Source organism: Orbicella franksi, chromosome 14 (assembly GCF_964199315.1).
Source record: "Orbicella franksi chromosome 14, jaOrbFran1.1, whole genome shotgun sequence".
NCBI lineage: Eukaryota > Metazoa > Cnidaria > Anthozoa > Scleractinia > Merulinidae > Orbicella > Orbicella franksi.
In genome coordinates, this window is record NC_138158.1 from 8,073,468 (window position 1) to 8,093,853 (window position 20,386).

Consider the following 20,386-nt stretch of genomic DNA (forward strand, 5'->3'; position numbering starts at 1 on the left):
TTACTATTGATAGAATGTCACAGTTACAGGTAATTTTATTTAATATGTTACATGTACATCTATCATGTATAACAGTCTTACTATAATTTGAACATTTAAACAGATTAAATTATAAGACTAGAGATTTATTTATCTTCAGCAAATTCAGCAAAAATATAATTCAGTTTACATACAAAAATAATTAAGACAAATATCAGGATATTAAAACTATTGTCGTAAGAAACCAGCGAGTTCTCACCTTGAGGTTTTCATGCATCAAGCACTGCATGAAAACATTCCTAAACAGTTGAAAATTAAAATATTTCCTTTTAAAATAACAGCTATTAAAGAACCATGACTTTGAGTCATATATCATGAGTGTGTCATGGTTAATAGGTTACAATAGACCTACAGTATACAGCCTGTACAGGAATTAATTTTGAAACTCAAATTGTCTGTTTCTGAGACAAACCATAATATTATGTTGTAAATAAAGGCATGTTTTTACATTTTATCAAAGGCCTAACTGTTTGTCATGTGATTTTTGGTGAAAAACAAATGTGACACCACTTGACCAAGCTCCCTTTAACATTATGTCTTCCAGTCCCTTCCGATCTGCACAGTGATTCCACTGTGACAGATTTGCAGTGCAGTCTGCACCTTCAGGGGGAAGGTGAACCTGAATGTTGTTCACACATCGACGACACTTGAATCTGTACAGAAAAGGAAAAAGACATTAGAAAAAAAGGCCTTAAAATGACATTTCAGACAAGATTCCCATTCTGCTTTAGGTTTTTGAGACAGTATATAAATATGTAAGAACTTACTGGGTTTATGTGTATGATTTTTACCATTTTATTCCTCTCTTTTTTCCTCATTTTTAGTTTCGCTTTGGTAGATGTATCAGACACTCAAGACAGTGTTTGACCACATTTCCAAACACCTCAATGTTCATCGAAAATACTCTCCTTGGCATTATATTTTCAACTCTCTTCTGGATGTTTGGAAATGCAGTCAAACATGGTCCTTTGTGTTTGATATATTACTTCATAAGTCTAGGAATGAAAAAAGCCCTCTATGAGTACTTCACTTACCATCCAATGCAGCCCAGCAGTTTCTTTACAAACCATGCTTGGTTCATTCACACTACTACTAAAGAGACAACTTACTTGTCATGAGTATCACTAAGAGTGTCCTCATTCAAACGGAACAAGTCTTTCAATTCTCCAACTGAGAAGTGCCTTTCTACATCTTCCTCTTTGTCTACCACACAGCTGCTTAGAGCTTTTTTGTGGGCTTGACGTTGAAAGATCTTTTCCTCAATAGTACCAGTCTGAAAAGATAGAACTGAACAGTGGTACATGTACTTAACCAGTCTGTGGGAGGTGCGGTGGCCTCATGGTTAGCGCATTCGTCTCCAGATCGAGCCGCCCGTGTTCAAGCCCTGGACATTGTGCTAAGTTCTTGGGCAAGACACTATACTCTCACAATGCCTCTCTCCACCCAGGTGTGTAAATGGGTATCAGCAAATTTAATGTTGGAGGTAACCCTGCGATGGACTGGCATCCCATCCAGGGGGGAGGAGAAATACTCCTAGTCACTTCATGCTACAGAAACTGGAGATAAGCACTGGCCTGATGGGCCCTGTGGCTTCCATGCAGACTTTACCTAGTACCTACTTAACCAGTCTGCTTGGTGGCCAGACACTTAATTGACATCATGTATCCTTGAGTCTAAAATGACTATACAGTATACCGTGGGGAGTTTCTGAATTAAAGATAAAACTGTTTCATTGAAATTTTCAACTTACCGACAGCAGCCTGTAAATGAAGACCTACAGAAGGAAAGAACAGTTTTCAGTAACTTTTAATACAGTTGAATTCCATTATTTCAACCTCTCAGAGGAAATGAAAAATAGTTCAAAATAGTGGGAGTTTGAAATAGTCAAAGTAGTAAATAGTCTCCTCTGCAGCCGTTATTAGGGTCATCACGCAACGCTTCTCCCCGGGAGAAGCGTTGCGTGACGACCCTAATAACGGCTGCGGAGGAGACTAAGTAGTAAATGACTGCAGGGCAAATACAAGGGAAATGGTTTTTAGTTCAAAATAACAGGGAATTCAAAATAGCCAACTGAAGTTTGAATTAGCCGGGTCCAACTATAGTAATGAACATGCATTGCTAGTCAGTCAAACTTCCACTTTAGAATGGATACCTTCCATAGGCCTGCAGACACCTTCTGTAAACAGACACATACCAACACTGCATTTTTAACCTCCCACAAGCCACACCTCTCTTAAGGTGGCTCCCTAGGGTATCTACGAACACCTTCCCTATAGAGTGCAAGTTAGAAAAGGAAACTTAGTTAATTTCTCTAAAAGTTTTCCCTGTAGAGATTTACCAGTACAGGTACTGTTAAAATAAGGCTTATTTTTTGGTTGTCAATTTTCGGATTAAGGCCGTTATCATGCCAACATCTCATCCTATGACAGGCTGATATATTCCTCCTTTTGGCCTAAACTCCTTGATATGTATACTTCCGTTCGGTGAAATTTTTTCATACTTTACCACATCATGGAAATGATATTGCCTGACATTTTGAATTGGTAAAAAGTCAAGGTTGTTCAGACGGTTTTTCTAATATTCTGTAATTTGTCATTCTTCTAAATATATTAGATTAACTCTGAGAGATTTTAACAAAAATAGGGTATTTTATACGAATTGTATGTGATTACAACTGAGCCAAGTTTTAAAAAATTCACCAAAGGAAACTCGAGAAAATTCACTGTCAGTTTTGCTTTTTGTCCTCATGTTGATATCACAAATATCGTTTTGTTTTCCTTTGGGTCTGCGCAGATTACTTGACCTTTCTTCCTATACGCACGTGCAATCGTAAAACTATAGGGAGCCGCCTTAAGCAGACACTCTTTGTGGTCATGAGGGCATCTGCTTATGGGAGGTTCAACTGCTATAAAATGAATTTCCTTAAAATAGTTATGTTACATTCATTGTTTCGTTTTTGCATCATATCATAATCAGTTTTTATTGGATCATTTTTGATATCTCCTTTTTATGTTAAAACTACAAATGTTAGCATGGGAGAAATGCATCTCTATCCACTTGGAGATAATACTGGCATGCAGTTTTCAGCTTTTTGACAGACCAACCAAAACAATTCCAAACTTAAAATCAAAAATTTTCAGGAGTGTCATAAATTTAGAGGTTAAAAGGGCAATCCCAGTGATCATCCAAGGCTGTGTTGTGTCATTAGCAAGACACAGAACCCTCACAGTACGTGAGTACTGCATGCCATTACGCCGCAAAATTTTAAAGGCCATGCCGAATATCTTCAATGTAACCAACTATTCTGAAAGTAATGTGGGATGGGATGTGGGATGTGGATTGATCACCGCATGTAATCCAGTTTACACTTACCTTTTTCTTCTGTCCATCTCTCCACACACGAGCCATTGCCTGGTCATCATTAGCAGGATTCCAGTCGGGATCAAACATAACAAGTCTGTTTGCACCAATCAGATTCAAGCCGCACCCACCAGCCTTGCTACTGAGCATGAAAACAAAGTCCCCACCCTACGGAGAGATAAAATGTTGAGACTTGTTGTTTTCCTGCCATTTTGAAAGATGTGATAGCGTTGGTAATATAAATTGATTGTATGGTGATCTGACAACAAACAACAACAACAACAAAAATTTCCAAAATGTAGATCTCTGAAAAGCAGAACTTTAAACTAAAAAGATGACTATGGCACAAGGCATTTAGATTAACTGGCCATTGTAGGAAGTTTCACTGAGAGTAAAGTTTATTATCCTCGCTATTGAGGAGAATAAGGAATTAAAGGAAGGTGGCTGATGTTAAGGGTCTTAGGGTAATCATAATCTGTAAACTTATATTCAGAATCATATGTACAGCATAGAGTCCATGACAGTTATAAATACATGTAGTTTAATTAATATATGTATTTAAAAGCTAGTTGTAAAGTTTACTACTCACATGGGGATCATTAAACCGGTCAACAATCTTTTGCCGTTTTTTGATAGACATGGTTCCATCAAGACGGACATACTGATACCTGAAATGAATTTTAGATTTATGACACTATGATGCAATGCATATACAGTGTAGGTATTCTGGTGTAACAACTAAAAAGGTTAGTCAATATTTATTTAGTGAAGAAACATGAGGAAATTACGGTATTAAAAATGCAAGAAAATGTTTGGAAACATCTATTGTAAACAAATAACTATCCACCAATCCTTAAAAATCAAAGCTGGGAATCTTTTGTTTAAGCAGTCAGCAATACTCCTGGGAAAAGACAACTCACCTTCTAAGTCTACAGAGCTTCTCAAACAAGTCCAAAGTCTGAGTGTAATTAGATACCAGAACAACCTGTGGTAAGTAAAATGAACTAAGTTCAGACTGATGTATCAATTTTATGAATGAAATACTGGTCATGTTTAGTAAAATTTATGAGCAAATTAAAATAGCAAGTTAATATCCACTGAGATACTGAAAAGCCTAACTGGTATCAAGCAATATAAACTGGCATCATTCAACATGCTTGACTTTAATTTCATTAATAGTAATAACAATAACAATAACAATAACAATAACAATAACAATTATTATAACAACAACAACAATAATAATAACAATAATAATAGTAACAATACAATTATCATGGTGCCCCTAATCAAAAAAAGCTTTTGAGAATTTCTTTGCAAGAGAACAACTACGTAGTTGAAAAGATCTTTTCCAAGAATTGATTATCATTATTATAGATCTGCAATAAACAATAAACAAAAAGAAAAATTAGATAATTAATCACATAGGGTTGATTTTACTCTGTTACCTTGTCTGTTGTGGTAGATTTTGTCATTGCTAAAATGTAATCCAACACTTGCATTTTCCCTAGTATCAAAATAAATACACAATAAATATATTATTCATAACATCAGCTGCTATCATGAAAGCAGTATAATTCTGTCATCAGAAATTTTCTTCTTCTGCTAAATAGAAGTATAAAGAGTAAAGATCAGCTTAATGATTACATAACTTCTTGACGCATGTGCCTTTAATAAGTTAAACAAAAATTAAGAAAATTACATGTCTCAAGATTTAATTTGTTTTGAGTAGTTCATATCATTTTATAATTATATAGTACATTTTTATGTTTCTACTTTATAACTTGTAATGAAAGGAGAGTGGTCCTAGAATGGGAATTAAATTTCCCCCCGTAACTATCCCGCCATCTTTTTATTTATGTATATGTGGCAAAGTATTATTTAGTTTATACTTAATAATCAGCAAGTTTTGGAATCTTTGCATGCTAATCTCCATACTAATTATCCTTCTTTCTGTTTACACAGGAACATTTTTATTGCGACTTGTCAGACCTACTTCTTCTAATACAAACTAAATGAAACTGATCAAGAGAAATACATGCAAGTATGACAAAATATTTCCATTTAGTCCCAAACTGATTCCACAGCATTTTAAGCAAGCAATAATGATAGCAGACTCATAGGAGAATAGACAGAGGCTGTTAATAAAAGCAGTTGTAACATGTAACAAAAATACAATGAATTGTTGCTATACTCAATAAATCCTTCTGACTACAAGTTTGACATAAAGTGTTGATCATTCAAACTCACCAGAGAGTTCTGGTTGCAGGTGTTTCAGGCTAAAACTCGGTGGAAACAAATCCAGTACTCCTTCAAAACCTTCTTCCCCTGTCTGTGCCTTGTCGTATATCAATTCAGGATCTACAGTACAATGAAACCAAATAAAATTGATTAGAAGATCTTTGGTTATTAATTAGTTAATAGTTAGTAGATTTCTAACTACAGTATATTAAGTGTCTCAAATTAGTAGAAGGGTGTTTCTCATGTTATATAAGCTTACTGGCTATGCCAGTTAACTTAACTTGGCAGTGACCAACCCGAAAGCCTTAGCCATGGCTGTCATTGAGTTTTAATTCACCTGTAGCCTTGATCTTCACACCCGTAGCAAACTTGTTACTTTATGGGTGAATTGTATCAACAACAGGCCAGTTCACCTGTAAAATCAAGGGTCCATCAAGCATACTCAGCCGTAACAGGCGTTACGGGTTACGGCCCTTATTGACAGCCCTGGCCTTAGCTACTTTGGTCACTGCACACATTTTACTTTCTATTTATTGTAATTTTTGTTTCTGTGTTGTTGTTGTTAATATCAAGTAATATTTACAGCTGTTTTTGTTGACAATATGTAAGTGGTGCAAAACTATAAAAAAAATCTGAAAAATCTGCAGTGGGTGTTTCCCCTCAGCTAGCTAAACTGCTTTCAATTGAAACATTAATAAAGTTTTTGATAGATAGATTGATTGATTGAGTGATTGTCTTGTTTTGCCAAATAAATGAACACAGGTAAAGAAAATAAACACACTCAGCTGGAAGCAATCTATGCATATTGCTTGCTTTGAAAATCAAAAATAATATAATGCATGTTTATTTTTGAATCCTTTTCAATTGATAACATTCAATCAATTTATCTTCCTGACAACATAAATTTTAGTATACATATAATTTTATTGTCGTGAACTTGACTTGGCAGAAGCAGATGACCACAAGGAATTTTAGTCTCTGTACAACTCATGTTTCAATCATAATTTTGTAAATTCAACCTTTATACCAAGTTGCTGCTAAATCTCCAGTCATTCACAGCTTGTGTTCTCATTAATACACTCAGTTTAGGAAACAATTATTTTTATACTGGTGTTACTTACGATTAGTGAGTTTTTTTAGTTGCGTGATGAAAGCCAGTGAAGATGCAGACATTCCTGATCCAGACTTAGATTTCATCAGTTCCATTCTTAACACTTTTGACTGAATAAGATGTTTGTAGAGTTCTGACTGGAGAGGGGTCATACGACAGCATACAACCTGTTCCACTGTGCGAGGAATAAAAGACACGACAAGTCACTAAATGCTAGATTTAATCACCGGTTTTAGTGTATGGTGAAAACTGTATACAAGCCAAGTGGCCCATCAGGCCAACGCTTATCTCCAGTTTCAGTAGCATGAAGCAGCTAGGAGTGTTTCTCCTCATCACTGGATGGGATGCTAGTCCATCGCAGTGTTACCCCCAGCATTAAATTCGTCACTACCCATCTATACATCTGAGTGGAGAGAGGCACTGTGAAAGTAGTGTCTTGGCCAAGAACACAACACAATGTCCTCAGCCAGCGCTTGAACTCAGACCGCTCAATCCGAAGGTGAGCACACTAACCAAGAGGCCACCATGAGTTATGAGGTTAGTGTACTTGTGTTGTATTTTTGACCTAGACACTTGCACTTCCTATCTGTAAACTTCCGAAAGTAACAACCCTTGTTACTTTTGGAATTAGCACATTTCCAGGGAGAACCTTTTCAGCCAGTAATGAGTTTTGAGTTCTTTTTATCTGCACATGACCTCTTAGTTTTCTTTGCCACCACCACATTTTGTAAGCAGTGAGGCAACAACAAAATTATTTACATCAATGGAGGTAACAATATTTTAAACTTGCATAGATAATGAAATGTCATAATTATTAATAATAGCTACTTTCAAAACAGACAAACCTTTCACTGGCAAATATTTGGACAATATTGAAGCTGAAAGAAACAAATAATAATAAAAATTTAAAAAAACAGAAGAAATGTTACTTCAAAGGGAAAAAATCTGCAATGGTAATCATTATTCAATAATTAAGAAAGAGGAAAGAGCAGATCAGATTGCTGAGTTACATCAACATGTAACTGAACTTACCAGTTCTTCTAATGATGCATTTGTTTACCAAGGATGCAAGCTATTTGAAAATAAAAGTATTTGAAAACATGCATGTAAGAAAATGTATGTCAAATAATTAATGTCAGCATACAACATTTCAAGACTGCAGGGAGAATACATGTTTTAATGAACCTGCAGGTACATTGTTAGTAACAGCTACCTCAGCTAATTTTTCTGCTCCTTTCTTGTGGTCTGCATCTGATGCATCAGCATCTCTCCCTCTTAAAATGGGATTCTCAAACTTTTTCTTGAACTCAGATACCGTGCCTAAAAGTAATTTAATAAGTCTCAAGTTTCAGGTGATACAAATGTACATGAATTTTGGGCATAAACTAAAAACTTAGGACCCATTAGCACTAAGGGAAAGCAATTCCATGTTACAAGTACAGATGGTGACTTTAATTTTTCAGTTTTGCTCTAATACTTAGCTATTTTTTAGACTGCCGCAAGTCTAAAACTATTAAATGTCACGCTCTTCAAGTAAAGTTTGACTGACTGACTGACTGACTGACTGACTGATTGATTGATTGATTGATTGATTGATTGCTGTTCTACTAAATTTTGTCCACCATCATTTAACTTCAAAAGTGCTGTTGGCCTGCCTGCCTTGTTGATTTTCAGTAGAGCAGATCAAATTTTGTTAGTTTCAGTGCTAACAGGCCTGTTCCTGAAATGTATTGAGTAACATGCACGTTGCCTTTAGAGTCAGGTAATTTACACCAAACATCCAATTCCTGTAAGTCTCAATTTCTGCCCAAAATGGTTTTGAGAACATAACTAACCTACTAAAATACAAGTCTACAGTACATGTACAATCATGCACTTGTTACAAAACTCAGCAGAATGAAAGGAAATACATGTAAGCTGATGTCATGGCCGTAAGTGGTGTTTTTACAATATGCTTGGTGGTTCTCGAGACTTTCCACCAACTTTTGTGAAATAACCATGGCTGGATTACTTCTTAATTTAAAACTTACCTAAAATTCCTCCATTGACAAAATGTACCAGACTGAAATATTCTAATAAGTCATTTTGAATTGGTGTACCTGGAAAAGAGCAACTTATAATAAAACAGCACTACTGCTTCTACAATAATTACTCTTACGGGCTCTAGTAAGCATACTAACAATTCCTTGCAAAATTAACTAATTGTTGGGTACGTGTAATTGAGGCAAGTGCACAGAGGGACATAGCCTGCAGAGAGCACTGAATACAAATGTCATCTATATTGATATAAGTGCAATAACAATGACTCTAGCAACAGTAGCTGCCTAGTGTTTTCTTTGATTAGAAATTTGGAGTTAAATGCCAGATATGTTTTTTTCACTTCTTTTGTCTATGTTACATGTATTTTCATTACGTTATTTGTTTCAATGTGATTAACACGTGATCTTGGGTAAATTGGATATCTAATCTCATATAAAAGGAAAATTAATATAGTCAATCATTTCTCTTATATTCACCTTCCCCAGAGTTACGTAAGCTGTTCATTTGTACTGCATGACCAGTATGGGCGCCAATGTAAAAGTTATGTGCACTATACAATAAAACTGAGGAACTTTTGACATGCAATTTTGTTTCAAATTTTTCTTAGCTTTGAAATTTTATTTTGGAAATAAAATAATCATCAGATAACTTGAACTTATTATCTATACCTGATAAGAGTACCCTTCGCGTTGTCTTTAATTTATCCAGAGCCTGGTATGTCTGGCTTTCCAGATTCTTCAATCTATGTCCCTGCAGAGAGAAACAAAAACCCAGATTTATTTAATTATCTATTTATAGTTTAACAGTTGAACTTGTAGCCCACAACTCAACTGTGAGGGGGATTCCAGCCATTGCTATTGGTTAACAGGTGTTTCAGTGTTGTAACTGAAGAAATGCATTGGCTTACAGTGCATTTACTGAAACCGGGGCCACCCAAACAATGAAAACCAATCAGATGGCAGAACTGAAACAATGCAACATCCAATATGTCAATTGGAGGTTGAATGAAGCACAAAGAGGTACATGTACTTTCTTAAATAATTTGTCTTATTCCCCTAAGCCACTCAGAGCCTGATAAAATAATAATAATTATATTAAGTAATATAAATTATACAATTGTATAAATTATGTACAATCAAAATATTATTATAAATGTAAGATAGTTTTAATTTCATTTAAATGTTACCTCATCACAGATGACTAATCCCACTGGTCCAGAATGTAACACAGAGGCATGAAGTCTAAAAGTCTCATACGAAATTATCAACACTGGATAAGCTGTGCGTTTTGCTTGCTGCGACATAAACATTCCTGGATGAAGAAACAATTCAAAAAGAGACAACCAGTCAGGACATTTGATCAAATTGACAATGTTCAACAATAACACAGAATGATACATGGAATAAATGTGATATGCAAACTAGCTAGTACACAGTTCACTTTTTTGATCAAATTGTTTACTTAGTAATTCAGTTTCCTTTTCAATCACATGGTAAAAGTTACATATACAAGCATTTTTAATATTAGGTATAAAATAATCTGCTACGCATTATATCAGGAGTGCGTTCTCTTATTGGCTGCACTACTCACTATCTGTTTTGTTGTAGATAGTGAGTAACTTAGCAGTGTGCATTTGTTAACAAAATGGCCTCCACTTCTTTGCATTTTCAAAGTGTTGATGAAGATGACGTAGATAAAGTTTTGAACAGACCAAGTGGTAGATTTAAATTTCTGGCTCATAATATATTGTTACATGTAAAAGGAATTATCAATGACTAGACATACCACTGTACATGAACAAACAAGTAGCTTTAAGTATTACCAAGCTTTTTGTCAATTTCATCCTTTGTCCCAGAGTCAATGGCCAAAGCAGAAATTCTCCCTGCAAGCCATTTATGAAGTTCATTGTACCAGTTCTGATGTTACAAAAAAGAACATATGCTTTAGAAAAGTGAATTAATGCCAATGCTAAAATTTAGCTATTGGGGCAGAAAGCAGATCTTTAAAATAATTTTAGTTTTGATTTAATTAAACCAAGAACACACATTCAAACATGTTTTCACAACAGTTTACAGTGTTTCTGTTTCAAAAGTTATACAGGTGTTTCATTAATGTTTTCCGCTAGAGGTAACTGGTTGTCACAGGCAGGCAAAACTTTGGACCTATTTATAAGAAAAACTTTCCTCTAGATGTTCAAACCAGGTGGACAGAATCATCCCCACAGCTGGTCAATTTGCCTGGCCCCCAGCCCTTAATAAAACCTTTGCTCATAAACAATTTTTCTTAAATACTTCTTACCTTGACAAGACTTGATGGAGCAACAATAATAATCTTGTTAGCTATTGGTTGGCCTACAGTGAAAGAGAAAAAGCAATGAATAAGGACAAAATAAAGACATAAATGACATAATTAATGGTACAATGTATGAAATCCTCTTACATAATAATAATGACCATCCAAGACAACTATATTTTTCATACTGTTTATCCCAAATTCTGTTCCAGTATACTAGAAATAACAGTTTAGAACACAAGGATTTGTTTCACATTTCTACCAAGCTCAACATAATTTTGAGCACAATTTCCTTCAGATCATGTGAACTAAAGGTGACCGCAGTGGAGTCTCCATCGATACCCTTGATCAACACTCGATTGACATCTCAATTTACAACTCAGTCGACATCTCAATTAACCCCCGATCAACACATGATCCGATTGACAGCTGGTCATAAGTTGGTCACCTGATGAGTGACACAAATGTATCAATTGACACTTGATGGCATGTCTACATAAGTTAGCCAACTCTTGACCAACTGTTGACTGAGATGTTGATTGAGTGTTGACCAAGTATTGACCAAGATGTTGATCAAGTGTCAATCGAGTGTTGAGCAAGTGACAATTGAGCTGTCGATCCAGTGTTGATCCAGGGTATTGATCGACACTAGCATTCAACCACGAATATGGTGCATTTAGTACCCATGATCCTTTCCTTCCACACATTTGTGAATTCTCAACACACAAAATAATGAAAGTGAAGAATGGCAGATCATCGCAGTAAATTTTCCAATTTAAACAATTGGAAAGAAGAAGCCTGAAAAAATCAGGGCTTCAACGGGATTTGAACCCGTGACCTCCGTAACACTGATGCGATACTCTACCAACTGAGCTATGAAGCCACACATTGGGAACAAGGTCAATTAATTGAGTTCATATCTTCCTGTGAGGAGTGAAATGATGTGAAGTATATACATGTATGAAATAATTCATATTTGAACTGTGGTTGTAGATGAAAGTGATGAATGATCATCGCAGTAAATTTTCCAATTTAAACAATTGGAAAGAAGAAGTCTGAAAACATCAGGGCTTCAACAGGATTCGAACCCGCGACCTCTGCAATACCGGTGCGATGCTCTACCAACTGAGCGTTGAAGCCCTGATTTTTTGAGGCTTCTTTCCAATTGTTTAAATTGGAAAATTTACTGCGATGATCATTCTTCACTTTCATCTACAACCGCAGTTCAAATATGAATTATTACATATATACTTCACAACACAAAATAATGCTAAGCCTGTATTTATTTACAAAGCCCTTTGCTACAAAACTATGATGTGTCTCTGTACATGTGGGTATTACATATTTCTATAATGTAATTGGCCATGCAAAGTATTGAATAACATTACTCTTTCTTACCATCTGGACCTTGTTTCTGAAATTAAAAGTAGAATGAAATTAAATGAGAAGGTTATGAAGGAACACTTGCAAGTTTTACATCAATGATAAAAATAGTAACTATGACTTGAAACCTGGGATCATGTGTACTGAAGGCTTCCGTGGTCGACTGTCAATTGATACCTTAGATTGATACCCTTGATTGGCCCTTGATCAACACTCGATTGACACCTTGGTTGACACCCTACCAACACTCCATCGACATCAGTTATTATTCTCTGTCGACAGTCAGAGTTGACTAATTTTCCATCAATGTTTACGAGTCGGTCGACACTCAGCTGACTTTGGACCAACTGTTTATCAAGTGTCGACTAAGAATCAATCAGGATGTCGATCGAGATGTCGATCGAGGCTACTGATCAAGGGTATCGATCGACACTCAACTCCGGATGCCTATAGTACACATGATCCGAAACCTGTACAATTTGAACCTTCATAATTAAGTCTTTGATGTTCTTTACTCTACATTTAAATATATCTATCATTAAGTAAACATACTTGTAAATACCGTTTCATTGTAACTACATGTACATAAGCAAGTGCAAGTGTTTGTAGCTACAGCTGTATGTAGTTTGTAGTTTCAGCAGTAATGCCCTGACCTAAATACAATATCAGATTCTATACTAGCTAGAAGGCTATGTAAATCAGATTGCAAAGTTTACCCACCACTAAAGTCCAAATCAATGTGATACATTGTAACGTTTTCCCTAATCCCTGAAACAAATACAGATAGCCATTAATTTTGAGAAAGCACTAATATATGTACATGATTTGACCATAAAGAAATGTCACCAGGCTGAAGGTTCAAAAGCTCAGCAACACAATCATTTGCATCATGCAGAGCTGTTCTGAGAAAGATTATCCCAACTGAAGGTAACGTTACCTGGGATATAATCATCAAATTTTAATGAACTTTCAGAGACTGCAATGCCTCAACCCTACATAATACAGGTAATGTAGAGGAAAGAGTAAGACTTTCTTAGACATAGCATTGCTAAAACCCCTAACATGTCAGTCATTGGTGAACTATGTTGTACAAAGTTCTACTATTGTGTTGAACGCTTCTATGCCTCTGTAGGACAACAGGTTACATTGTACCTTTCTCAAAACAGCTACTAACTGTAACATTATTGTCAAATCTTTAGACTTTTCGGGTCTCAAACACCACAAAGACACCTTTAAAAACTAAAACTAAATAGTACATTTTTATTTTTAATGCTGTTAAATGCAATTTAACATAGTTAACAACAAAGAGTGGCTGGCACTTCCAGTCAGCAGTATTCATATGGTATTGCAGGTTCAGTGCATGTTAATTATTATTATTACCATTTCATCTGCCATGATACATCCATGGCTTCCTTGAATCCTTTGTCCAGTCACACAATCATACAAAAACTTTACACCCTAAAGTTTTAAAGAAACACTTAGTCTTGTCTAATAACACGCTGCATAAATTACATTCACATGTACTGATAATATATTTTAGGGGTGGCGAATGGTCCTGTACAAACCCATGGTCTCGCAAAATTTTCGTTGAATTTCACGGGTCTTGCAGTCTCGTTTTTTAGTGGTTATGTGCGTCTCACAGTCTCGATTTTTTTCAAGGCTAGTACCGATTTGTTTATTTTTGTTGCTAAAGTAAAATGACATCACAACATCTTAGAACCTGAATGCCTCGAGCTCGCATTTAAAACACTTTAAAGTCTCAGTCTCGCAATTGAAGAAATCAAAATGTCTCAGGATCGCAGAGAAAAACGCTAATCTCGTCGTCTCGCAAAGTCTCGCATTTACCATTCGCCACCCCTTATTTTCCATTGATCAGAACTGATAAAAAATGGTTAATCAAGTTTGTGAGAACTCAAAACAGCTGTGCCAAAACAACCAGATCATGTTGACCAACACTCGGTTGATACGTGAGCCAAGTATCAGCCCAGTATCGGTGAAGTGTTGACTACCACATGACCGATATATCTGCCGACAGTCTGTCAAGTGTCAGTTGAGTATCGGTTGAGTGTCAGTCAAGTGTCAGTTGGGTATCGGTCGATACATCAGCCTATATGAGAGTCAGTCAAGTGTCAGTTGAGTAAAACCTGACATATCGACTGATACTCAACAGATACTCGATCAACATTTGACTGATACTTGACCGATATTCAACGACACCTGACCGACTGTTGGTCGATATACATGTATTGGCCGACCAAGTGTTCCACAGTGTTCATTCCACAGTGTCAGCCGACTGTACTGGAAGTAAACAACAATTGTTTACAAACAAACTTCTTTAGAGAGTTTTATATTATAGACTTTCAGTATAATTATTTCATACAAAAGATAAAAAAAATATTTATTTATTTTATTACCTCTCTCTGATGAGGACGGAGAATTTTACCAAGGAGTGGATCAACAACAACTGTTCAAATACATTAAAAATAATATTTTGTTAACAACTGTATATACTACTACATGTAGGCTACTCACTCTCTACAACAGAATAGATAGTGAGTAGCATAGCCAATCAGAGAGCAAAATTCATGTTAGTGCAGTTTAATACTGTAGTAGATGTTTGTACCAATGAGTTATTAAAAGTGTGAGGTTTAACACAGTTTCCAACGGGTGTTTTGTATTACTACAACTGCCAGTATCTTAGTATTGTCACTCTTGAAAAGTTTGGACTTGCACATGTAATAATATCGTCATGATTTAACATCTCCATGAACTATTTAATCCATCAATTTGCCCACTCGCTTATTGCTGCTCTTAAGAACTAATTAAAAGAAGAAATTAAAGAAATCACAGAATGTTATTATTTATTTATGAATTCACATTACAGTATGATAAAAAAAACCATTTTTTTTTTCAAGTCTTACCATGAACTTCTTGATTCTCTCTGAATCAGGACACATTGGTGGATACATTTGGTAAAACACAAAAAGGAAAGAGCCAAGTAAGAACTATAATAATGAACAGAAAACACTTTCTGTGTTACTGTTGAGTAAAAGAGGCACAAGTGGAAGTTTAGTTCCAAACAGTATCACAACATCACTGATCTCATTTGCATAATAGAAGAATGTCAATATCTTTAAAATGAAAAAATATATTTCAAAAAGAAAAAGGCCATTCTTCTGTATTTTGAAAGGCCTTTCAAATAAGCAGAAATTATTTTTCATGTCATCTGCACTTTAAGCTCTTCGTGCATTTTTTGACGAGTTTCTAGTGATGAAATCATCACATTAGCCATGATTCGTTTTAACCAATTAATGGCTATTCATTTCTCTACATTTTTCTGTGTGAGATCGCATATCATACTTACAGATCAGCTGCAAGCTTCTCATGAGCTGTTCGTTCAGCTGGAGAGTATAGAACCAAAGCATCTTCTTCAAAAGGGTCATGCAGAGCCCTGCGAGGTCCTTTTCTTTTGATGCCAAGCCCCCTTGCATACGTGCACCCTATAAGACAACCAAATCATACCCAAATGTTGTTACTGATACACTACTCTACAACTGTAGATGTACAATCATACAACTTTACATGTGCATGTATGTCTACTTATTTAATACTCAAGGCAAACTGGATTTAACCACCTGATTAACCTAAATGGGACTGAGATCAACCCAGACAGTACTTGAATTTGAACTATCTCGACTCCAACTTGTTACCGGTAGGCCACCATGTTACCACTTTGTCTTTCTTCACAATTTTTATCCATTGATGACTCTATGCAATGAAGAGCTAGCAAATTTCTCAGTGGAGGAGAAGTAGATCCCATGCTCAGTACGGAAACCATTACAGACTCTGTAACCTCAATGCCAATGAAAAAGCTAATAAAAGCTGCACTTGTGCCAGATTGGCCCACTTTACCAACATCCCAGCATTTTGCAAGATTTTCCCCAGAAACCATTTACAGTGACTATACTCCTGGCCTTGGTTGTTCAAAGGGTCTACACATAAAGCTATTCTACAAGAGGATAAATCACCATCCAGTTTATATCCTAGGATGTTTTATAACACTTTTCCATTCCATGGTGATTTATCTACTGCATAACACTATACACACTTAGGATAACTATGCCCTGGGTCAACAGAAACACTTCAAAAGTATCTAGTGTTGCCCAAGAACACGACACCCAGGACCCAGCTAACTCTCATATGAGGGCAGCTGCATCTGGAGTCCAAAACTTAACCCATAAAACCCAAATGCTGCATCTCCTGATATAAACATAACCTTGAAGAAACAAGAAACAAGAAAGGACATTATTTGATAAATCAATGGCAACATAATGTCAAATTGTGTTATATAACTAGACCTACATGTACTGTGTAATGTTTGTAAGACTTACGTATATTAAGAGATCTTACCCTGATAGTTCGGAATGGGAACTTTGAAAGGCTTGGAAAGAATCTTACGAATCAGCACTTCCTGCAATAATACAACAGGACAAATAAACTCTATGTTTTAGTAATGCAGGTGAACTTACTAAGACCTGCTCAACATCTCATTTAATTTCTCCTTAAAAATAATGCAGAATCTGGAATGCAAAACATGACAATAATCTCAACCAATGGGCAAGTTTAAAGAGAATTAAGAGAGCATGTAATTACATGAGCTGAGAAGTTACTTGAGCCATGGTTTTCTTGAGTGGAAAGTGGAGCAAGTACTCTCCTGGTGAAATCAGTGTTGTCATCGTCATCTTGGGTTGCACCAAGTTTGAACTTCTGAAACAAAATCCAACTTACAATTGCATGTAAACTTATACACCAGGACCAAGTTGTTTTTAAGAATTGATAACCCTAACCACTGGGTAAATTGCTATCAAGTGGATACAATAAGCGTCAATGAAACAAACTACACCATCCACTAGATAGCGATTCTTGCTTTCGACAACTGGGCCCAGTGGATTAGGAGGAACATGCATAGAGAGGTTTACAATTCAGTGTTGTAAAGCCAAAACCAAAGTCATCACTCTAACCATAGTTAATAGAGGGGACTGGTTATGAAGCCCAGCAAACATCAAAGGAGCAAACAAAGATGCCAAGATTTATATTGGAAGGTCCACGACCGTGCACAATCTTTTGCTTTGTGCTCATACACTATGCATGAATTACAAAACCAACACGTTTCTATTGGTTAGTTCTTCCGTCAGTAGTAAACAACTATTGTGTTTTGTGCACGGTCAAGGACAAAAAAGAGAACAAAAACATACAACAATGAACCTCGTCGGGTTTCATAACTATTCCCCTCTATTAACTATGCTCTAACCAATCACAGGTCATCACAAAGGACATAAACAATACAAAGACCCAATCAAAACCTGAATCAAATATATTAATGTACATCTACATACATGTACATTGTAGATAGTAAAAAGAGTGTGGAAACATGTGTGAGCTAGTCATGACAGGTTCTGGTGTTACTTCTGATTGGATGACAATGGGACAGGATTTTTTTTTAAGTTACTTAGAGCAGTTTTCAATTGAGTATCAAAAGTGATCAGGCAATCACTTTGGTTTTGGTTTTGGTTTTGGTTTTGGTTTTACTACAGTTTGAGATTGGATGAATAGTCTAATCGGTAAGTAATTAGTTTGGTTTTGGTTTTATGACACCCAATAGAAAACTGCTCCAATGCAGCAAGGTAAAACCAATAAGCAAATGTGAAATACAAGTTTTTGACACTCAAGCGAAGACTTCTCTCACCATATTGCAGTCTAATGTTGGACCATTGGAGACGCAGTCTCACTTAATGAGCCCACTGATCATTTCCAAGATTAATGCGTTGTGTTATAATTTTAAGTGCCTCTGCACGTCCACTTAGGATATGAAAGTCACGTGTATTTTTTACTTTACTGAGACTTATATAACATTGTTAGGCTTTTACATGCAAGCTGTAACCGTCTAACCCGTAAGTGTACTGTATACTGAAGACTTCGGCTTAATTTCAGGCCATATTTGTCAATTAAAATCAGATCCACACAGAAGCTTGCAGTACATGTCATGCATGATAATAAGCTTGTTTTTAACTATTTTATGGTTTTCTTCTCACCTGTTTGCGTCTATTTCCGGGTTCCTCTTCCTCCAAACAACCTTGCTTTCTTTTTAGAAGCTGGCTCGGAGCAAGAGATCTCCTCTATAAAGATCAACAACATTACAACCACTCTAGCCGTATCAAAATCCAAACTATGCTCGAACGCAACTGTAAGCTTACGTAAATGCTCCTTGAACGTGGGAATTGAGCATGAAAATTACCCAGACGTGACTTGCTCAACAATTTCAGTAACTAAGAATGGTATAGCAGAGTTTCTGGAAACTTACCATGGTTTTAAGTATCTGAAAACCGCTCGTTCATCGTGCAAGACATGTCCGCTTCAAAAACGGCGCCATCTTCCGCGAATTTACTAGGCGCCAGCCTACCACTGACAAAACAGAGCAAGAGGCTGGGGAGAAGTTTATTACGCGCTGCCGCGCTCTCAAAACACTGCCCTTCTCAAATGAACGCCCCTAATAACCTGGAAGCTTCTCATTCCGAAAGGCGATCCAGTTCTAAAAATAAGCGCCCTGTTTATTACTACATAGTCGGTGGGGCACAAATGGAAATCACGTCTCGTAAGTTCGCCGTTTCTTCTCAGTCTGGGTGTAACTTCATCTACTACAAGTTTCCGGCAAGCAAGTGATGTTTGATCAGTCCATCAACCCATTCTTGTTCTCGTGTAGTGATGGGATGCGACGATTTGGGTGGTCCGATGCCGAAACGGCAGGAAAAACAACTGTATCCATTTGAGAATCAATTTTCGCCAGAGGTTACTATATACAGCAACATGGAGGCGGGTAACCTTTGAGGCGCGCTAAAAATGTAACGATGACGGACTGATACTGACACGGCGGTGCCCATAAATAAATAATAATAATAAAAAAGCATGTAATCAAGGTCGTTGTCGAGGTCTCTGAAAACTGATCTGACGAAGAGCTATAAAATTCACATCACGTAGGTTTACCTAAAATATCTCAGAGGTCAATCAGCCTCGACCTAGAAAGAAACCGATTTTAGTAAGTTAATATTTCTATCCCAGAAAAGTACAGAACGATGTATGCTAAGTATGCGATATCACTTCGAAGCACACCTTCTCAATCTCCTTGGCAGTAACTCTCGTTATGAAACAAGATGAGCGCTGAATACAAATTATCGTTTTGACAGTAAGGAGGTGTGCTCTAAGGCGAGAGAACAGGGATGGCGCAGCGGTGGGAACGCCAGATCTCCTCCCTCCAATGGGTCCGGATTCAAGTCCGGTCCGGTGCAATATGTGGGTTGAGTTTGTTGATGGTTCTCGCCCTGCTGCGAAGGTTTTTCTCCGAGTTCTCCGGTTTTTCTCCCTCCACAAAAACGAACACTCCAAATTTTAATTCGTCCAGAATAGAGGACCCGAATGAAACCAGCCAAGGTTAATGTGGTTTCCTCCTAAATATTGTAATTTTTATTCGTAAGGGGCAGCTCGACTCTTCTACGAGTGAACAGTCAACGAGGCACATTTTATACCAGACATTCCAGCAACCGCGTTCCCAGGGTCCTCTCTCTACCTCCCTTGGGGAACGAGGTTGCGGCTCCAAGAACCTTCAAAGTTTGGTATTTTGATCCGTAACCAAAACTAAAAATAATTTACCCTTTCATGGGTAACGTGCGCGCGATCATGTTCAAAGAAAGAAAATTGTTCCATCAGCGAAAAGCTGACATCGCGAACCAATCGCATTAAGGAGGTCAGCGCAAAGAGGATTAAACTATGATATCGAAATAAACCAGTGATTTTCTATCGTTCTCGCACTGTTTTTCGAAAGAAATTAAACAAGCCTTCGCTCTGAGTTTAGAAATAAGGGTTCAT

At 36.6% G+C, this 20,386-nt stretch overlaps 1 protein-coding gene across 2 annotated transcripts; it reads right to left on the reverse strand.

The window, feature by feature from the left end:
• Window positions 1–20: 20 nt before the first annotated feature.
• On the reverse strand, window positions 21–20,309 carry LOC145468449 (DNA repair and recombination protein RAD54-like). Of its 2 annotated transcripts, none has more exons than XM_081452176.1 (27): window positions 18,828–20,309; window positions 18,559–18,642; window positions 17,120–17,230; window positions 16,877–16,937; window positions 15,831–15,966; window positions 15,388–15,407; window positions 14,881–14,930; window positions 13,847–13,924; window positions 13,187–13,234; window positions 12,482–12,497; window positions 11,090–11,142; window positions 10,614–10,707; window positions 9,978–10,102; window positions 9,460–9,541; window positions 8,782–8,850; window positions 7,965–8,071; window positions 7,784–7,823; window positions 7,597–7,629; window positions 6,762–6,926; window positions 5,650–5,760; window positions 4,848–4,906; window positions 4,320–4,384; window positions 3,989–4,067; window positions 3,412–3,567; window positions 1,790–1,813; window positions 1,149–1,312; window positions 21–692 (listed from the first exon to the last, which is right to left on the reverse strand). In XM_081452176.1, the coding sequence occupies exons 1-27, from the start codon at window positions 18,828–18,830 to the stop codon at window positions 494–496; spliced, it is 2,232 nt and encodes a 743-aa protein (XP_081308302.1). In that variant the 5' UTR covers window positions 18,831–20,309; the 3' UTR covers window positions 21–493. The 2 variants fall into 2 exon arrangements, with proteins under 2 accessions (XP_081308302.1, XP_081308301.1); XM_081452175.1 differs by having other exon boundaries at window positions 17,120–17,233; window positions 18,828–20,307.
• Window positions 20,310–20,386: the final 77 nt, after the last annotated feature.

Bases quoted from the DNA above. Each gene is read 5' to 3' on its own strand.
- LOC145468449 (XM_081452175.1), bottom strand. The intron at 15,967-16,876 runs GTAAGATCTCTT...GTTGTCTTATAG, and splicing joins TCCCATTCCGAACTATCAGG to GGTGCACGTATGCAAGGGGG. The intron at 693-1,148 runs GTAAGTTGTCTC...TTTTCTGTACAG, and splicing joins CTTAGTGATACTCATGACAA to ATTCAAGTGTCGTCGATGTG.